Source organism: Oncorhynchus kisutch, linkage group LG19 (assembly GCF_002021735.2).
Source record: "Oncorhynchus kisutch isolate 150728-3 linkage group LG19, Okis_V2, whole genome shotgun sequence".
NCBI lineage: Eukaryota > Metazoa > Chordata > Actinopteri > Salmoniformes > Salmonidae > Oncorhynchus > Oncorhynchus kisutch.
This window is the reverse complement of record NC_034192.2, coordinates 7,190,752-7,196,751: the sequence shown is the minus strand read 5'-3', so window position 1 is coordinate 7,196,751 and position 6,000 is coordinate 7,190,752. Positions and strand designations below refer to the sequence as shown.

At 38.8% G+C, this 6,000-nt stretch overlaps 1 protein-coding gene across 1 annotated transcript in view; it reads right to left on the bottom strand.

The window, feature by feature from the left end:
- Positions 1 to 360: 360 nt before the first annotated feature.
- Positions 361 to 6,000, bottom strand: part of LOC109910247 (uncharacterized) — a 33,567-nt gene continuing 27,927 nt past the window's right edge. The window contains exons 30-40 of the mRNA XM_031798228.1: positions 5,681 to 5,758; positions 5,308 to 5,403; positions 5,051 to 5,157; positions 3,983 to 4,052; positions 3,642 to 3,734; positions 3,075 to 3,170; positions 2,440 to 2,667; positions 2,278 to 2,332; positions 1,996 to 2,141; positions 1,772 to 1,849; positions 361 to 1,549 (exon numbers count right to left, since the gene is read on the bottom strand). Of these exons, the coding sequence (XP_031654088.1) occupies positions 1,523 to 1,549; positions 1,772 to 1,849; positions 1,996 to 2,141; positions 2,278 to 2,332; positions 2,440 to 2,667; positions 3,075 to 3,170; positions 3,642 to 3,734; positions 3,983 to 4,052; positions 5,051 to 5,157; positions 5,308 to 5,403; positions 5,681 to 5,758 (1,074 nt within the window). The 3' untranslated portion in view covers positions 361 to 1,522. The remainder of the gene's footprint in view (positions 1,550 to 1,771; positions 1,850 to 1,995; positions 2,142 to 2,277; positions 2,333 to 2,439; positions 2,668 to 3,074; positions 3,171 to 3,641; positions 3,735 to 3,982; positions 4,053 to 5,050; positions 5,158 to 5,307; positions 5,404 to 5,680; positions 5,759 to 6,000) is intronic.

Sequence of the window (6,000 nt, the reverse complement as noted above, 5' to 3'; positions counted from 1 at the left end):
CGAATTAACATCTGCTAACCATGTGTATGTGTCAAATAACATTTGATTTGACTTGATTTAACAGAGATCAGGATGAGGATTCCTTCATGGTCTGTGCCAAGTTTACGCTGTACCTCTTTAGTTCTTCTTCTTACTAACAATGGCTTCTACGCCACAAGACACACAATGGGAACGTTGAATTCATTGATTCATTTCTTTACCAAAAGAATGAGGCATCATCTCAAAATGTGAAATGTTAAACCCCATGTGACCTACTTGTTGCGTGTATGTACTGTACTGACATGTATGTACTGACATGCACATACACACACTAGCTTTGATACATGTTCATGTTTTTAAATGTATGAAAATGGTCATGTATTTTTGTCTGTTATGTATTTTTAATGGGGATCCTGATAAATCAAAATCAAATCAAACATACTATGCTTATCTGCAACACTGTTTGAGAGTTATTCACCCCATCTGAAGATGTTCCTAGTTGTCCTGTACCTTTATGACGTATATACCTACTGTGTAGGATTCACAATGGCATTTCTAGAGCAATATGTGTGATCCAAACCAGGCAAATGGATCAGTGGCTTTACGGTTTGTAAATGTTGAGACACTCATCAATCCTCAACTCTAATCACTATTATAAAACACAATAAAAGTGCACTTTTTGATCAACTGAGGTGTTGCCACACATGGGTATACTGGAAATACCCCATACTAACCTCCACCAATTTTATCAATCATGGTTACTGTTGTATCACCCAGAACAGTTTGTCAATGATCTCTACTTAATCATTCATCTCTTATCAGGGCTTTATCTGTGACCAATATATCAAAACCATGTTAGTCATTCTATAATTCTTATCAATATCTCAGTTACAGGACGTCCAGATTTCCAAATACTGTACTGCTCATATTGCTTCATTTCTTGCTGGCGGAAATACTTTGTGCTAAGAAGTACATTTATTTTACATATAAAATACAACAAAGTAAACATTCCTATAAAATCCATATGTACACATATAAAACGCAACATTGTCAAGCTATTAAAAAAAAACAATAATACTTCTGATTCAATTTTAGAAAATAAATACATGATATGAATGGCATTTTCTGATATTTCTTTCAAAATCTTCAAAATTGCCATTGAGTATCTGTTTAACAGTACAAAAGAAATCAAATATATTGTATGTACAATTATTAGCTCAATAAGTGGTATCCTGTATACATATGGTTACTGTATGGTGTCCGTTTTAGGACAGTATCATGGGTCCTTACGTCTATTATCACCAGAAAGCACAGCGATAACAGGAAATGCATGCCATCCCAGGAAATGAAAGTACAGTAGACACCGCTACACTCTTAGAAAAAGGGTTCTTCAGTTGTCCCAATAGGATAACCCTTTTTGGTTCCAAATATAACCCTTTTTGGTTCCAGGTAGAACTCTTTTGGGTTCCATGTAGAACCATCTGTGGAAAGGGACAGTCGAAGAACCCTTAAAATACTGACATCTAAGAGTGTAGTTCTGGAACTAGAACTTGGTTTCTGGCTCTGAACCCTGGGGAGAGCAAAGAGATACTACTTTTAGTTTAGATTTTATTTTGTCAGCTCCTCTTACTGTACTTTGTACCTAGAGTTTAATGAATTATCTGTACCTACACATGAGTTGCAACATTACAAGAGTTATTTTTATTAATTATCATTTTGATTGTTGATGACTATTCATTACAAATGTAGAAAAGACAATGACAAATAGATTTGATGGGTCTCAGTTACTTACATGCACAAATTTGTCCCTGCTACGCAAACTTGACACACCATTGCATTGGTTGCCATGGATAGTGGCTGTTGTTATAACCTGTAAGACAACATGATACACAAGAATCAGACAAGTTCCTGTGAATGAACCGATGTGGGCCAAGATAAGGTTTGGCACCTCTTATCTAGTCTGTAAGGGTGGAAACATCAATAGATATAGTATTTTTCTATAGGTAAATATTATACCTTTTCGCAGACTTTTGTGTTTTCAGAGTTTACTGGATGTTTCTCCAGGATATGCAGCATGGCATCGTGGAGGGTCAGGAAAAACATGGACGACTTCACCTCGTCATCAAAGAACTTACAGCTGTGCAGTTTCTCCAGGATGTACTCTTTGGACACAAGGGACAGATATCGTTAGTTCAATCACCTTACCTCTATTTGTTTCAGAGTGATTGAATTCAGTGTTAAAGAGAAAATGGGAGAAGGAATGGATGGGACAGATGGCTTGTCTTAAACCAGGCTTACCGTCACATGCCACAATGTAGACCTCAACTTCAACCCGAATGAGCTCTTTGAGTGCCTATAGAACACAGCAAAATATCAGTACCCAGCGAGTAGAAATACTCTGGTAAAATATACAATCATCCACACATTCCCCAGGGTTGTAACGGAAGAGTTTTGTTTTACCGCTTTGAGTCCCTTGAGGGCAGAGATGTCGAGGAAGGAGACGGCTGAGAAGTCCAGGATCAGGCTGTGGACGTCTACTCTGGGGACTTGGATGTTGGCAGGAAGCTCAGAGTTCCAGTTCACCTGGACAGGAAGGTCCTTGAAGTCAGTGGGCTGGTCCAGTTCCTCCATGTTGCTCTCATCCTCAGACTCCTCAATGGGACCAGAGCTGGTGAGCAGTAGGCCTTTCTGCACCGGGAGAACCACAACATTACCACAACCTCTTATTGTGAAAACCTGACTACATGTAGAAGGTGATCTTTGGAGGTCCACCCACCATTATGGGATGATGATTCATTTGTTTTTCATATACATGCAACCACAAGACCATTCTGATAAGGCATGTACGGGGACGACTGCCTATAGGTCCTGCAGCATGTGCTTGATGTCTGTTGATTTTGGATTGCTAGAAGTATGTTGTTGCCAGGTTTGAAACTAATGTTTTGGGCTAGATGGATTTATGACATGCTATGGCCATTTAAATGAAACTTTATGACACAGGGGGCTCTTGTAAAGTGTTAACGGGGTAACTTTGTGAGTGGAAGTTATCTTTTTATGGGTTTCTAAGGGCAACAGGTAAGTGCACCACTACTCACAGATGTCATCTGCAGCTCTCCTTTCTTTAGAAGTTTCCTGATCGTCCTCAGGGCTTTGTTTCTCTTTCTCAACACCCTCAATGGGTTAAAGCCCACCTGAAAACATATCAAAGTCAAGTTGAACCCTAATTGGCAATTGCACACATGAAAGTGGGAGTAACTGTTACACATGGGCTTTATTGTGAATGGGGCATATTGTTTACCAGTGCCTTGGCCATCATACAGATCAAGGCTAAACTTTGTCTTATCTGCATGCGTTTAGTGTTTAGTAAGGTGCAAGTTAAACTGTCGTAACACCGATTTGTATGGGAACTATTGCTATACAACCTGGTATACTATATTACCTCATACACTGAGGTGGTATTGACCTTCATGAGTTTATTTGATCATTCTTTATGACCTTTTTCCATTGGAACAAATCCAATGAGAAAATAAGATGTCTTAATAAGCACCCTCATGAATAATTACCTTGTTGGCCCATGTCATGGAATTGTAAGGCCTACGTGTAAATGTGTTTGGTAGAATTCTTAATTTTACACGTCTAATTGTGTATGATTGCTTACTTACAGCTTCCACCAGCTTGCCTCTGAAAAAATCTATATTGGCAAAGAAGATGGGTGACGGTATCCTGAAGATCTTCACACCCTCTGGCTCATAGATCTGGAAAGAGATATATAAACAATAGAACAAGGACCATGTGTAGACACACCCCCTGGCACATAGATCTGGAAAGAGATATATAGACAATAGAACAAGGACCATGTGTAGACACACCCTCTGGCTCATAGATCTGGAAAGAGATATATAAACAATAGAACAAGGGCCATGTGTAGACACACCGTCTTCACAGTCTTGTAAGAGAAAAAGATATTGGTGAGTGTCTTTAGTCCACATTACAGTTTACTCACACTCATGTAATCCTTGCGGTCTTTGTAGATATCTGTTCCTGTGATATTGGCCAGGACACTGCAACGTGGGCTGGGAAAAAAATGTAGGCAGAAATGTCACTATGACATTGTGTTCCAGGGTTGGGGTTAATTCTGAATTGAGTTGTGAATTGGTCTTTAATTCCAAATCAATTATTGAATTTGAACTGAATGTAAACTGGCTCCATCCCACAGGAAGCAGAATTTTAATATAATTTGAATTAAAGGAAGTAGAATTGAATTCCTTACATCATTACGCACATGTTTATTTTGACATCATGTATGGTTACTATGTTTAACAATTTCTTGAAACATTTCATTTTTAAAACGCATCCTCCTAAAAAGAGTGTTAAATAATTAACAGTGGTCTGGAAATATTCTAAGATCATTTTGGTCATAATTTTAGCCTAGTGGTTAGAGCGTTGGACTAGTAACCGGAAGGTTGTGAGTTCAAACCCCCGAGCTGACAAGGTACAAATCTGTCGTTCTGCCCCTGAACAGGCAGTTAACCCACTGTTCCCAGGCCGTCATTGAAAATAAGAATGTGTTCTTAACTGACTTGCCTGGTTAAATAAAGGTAAAATTAAAACATTTAAAATTGAATAATTCACTTACATGTTATTAAATATTTGGACAAATTCATTTCCCACAATGCATTAAATATGAATACTAACATCTGAGTTATAATCCCATTTTTATTGATGGTATCTGTATTCTTTAGTAAGAGGTAGCAGATGTTTTGGGCAAAATATTTATCAAAGGAATGAGACTTATCTGTTTCTTGTCTCAGTTGAATTTATTTTAATTGCTTTGAATTCAATTATACTTCCTTTCATTCCAATTAAATTCCAATTATGCTTCCTGTGGGGTGTAGCCAATTTACATTTGAATCTCAATTCTTGGATTGAATTGAATCAAATTCTGAAATGTCGAATTAACCCCAACCCTGGTGTGTCCAACTCCTAATAACATTGAAAACTGACAAAGAATAAATAAAGACACAAGTTCAACTTTTTTGTTAGGAATTTGGAGATTTGTGCCCATACTCACAACTGAGCCCTGAAGACAACGGTGAGCAGCTCGATCCCTAGACCTACAGCCAGCCCCAGATCCAGCCCCAACAGGATGGAAGCCAGGCAGGTCACCACCCACACCACCTGGATAAAGACATGGAGGGGAGGCAAGACAGGGGGATGCAGGAGGGAAGGGATTGGAGGAAATATGAGTTCATTATCACAGTTGGTAAAGACATCATTTCTTGTTTCCATTTTAAGTGCAGTTCAGTGGGAGTGTCTCAGAAGACTCACACAGTCGGGCCGGTCTCTCCTCCACAGGTAAGGGACTTCTCTGATCTGCATCAACATCCCCTTCAGGTTGACTATGACCACTGCCCCCAGCACCGACTGTCAACACAGAGGGAAAAGGTCAGGCAATGACATCTTTGATGATCAGTCACAAGAGTTGCACAGGACTTCCATCTAAATTCCAGTGCTCTTATCAACTTCATGCAGAGTGATTCATTCCGTAATGTCCTAATCTTAGATGTTAAGTCCCCTATATGGGGGACTTTGTGAGGTTCTGGACTGGTTCTTTGTATGTCTATTTAGGCAGAAATCAAAATGTTTCCCTATCATTCAACTCCTAAAGTCAATTATATTGTAAATACTGAGTGAGTTTTACCTTTGGGAGTGGCTCCAATAAGAACCCGATAGCCAAGGTGACGACCATCACGATGAGCGCTGACAGTAGCCCAGCAATCTGAAATGAAGTAACACTTTATTTTACTCACATTTGGCTATTCACAAAACAACTACAGATAAGCACTTTTTAAGCAGTGTTTCCCTTTGATATATTTCATAAATTATAATTATTTATTAACTTGGTACATTGTAACTCTGAGTCAATTCTTTCATTCCTCGCTATGTACTGTAGGTCACGAGTCACGACAAACTACATCACATTCTCTCTCCCATTTGTGCAATTCTATCTGGTTTGGACTA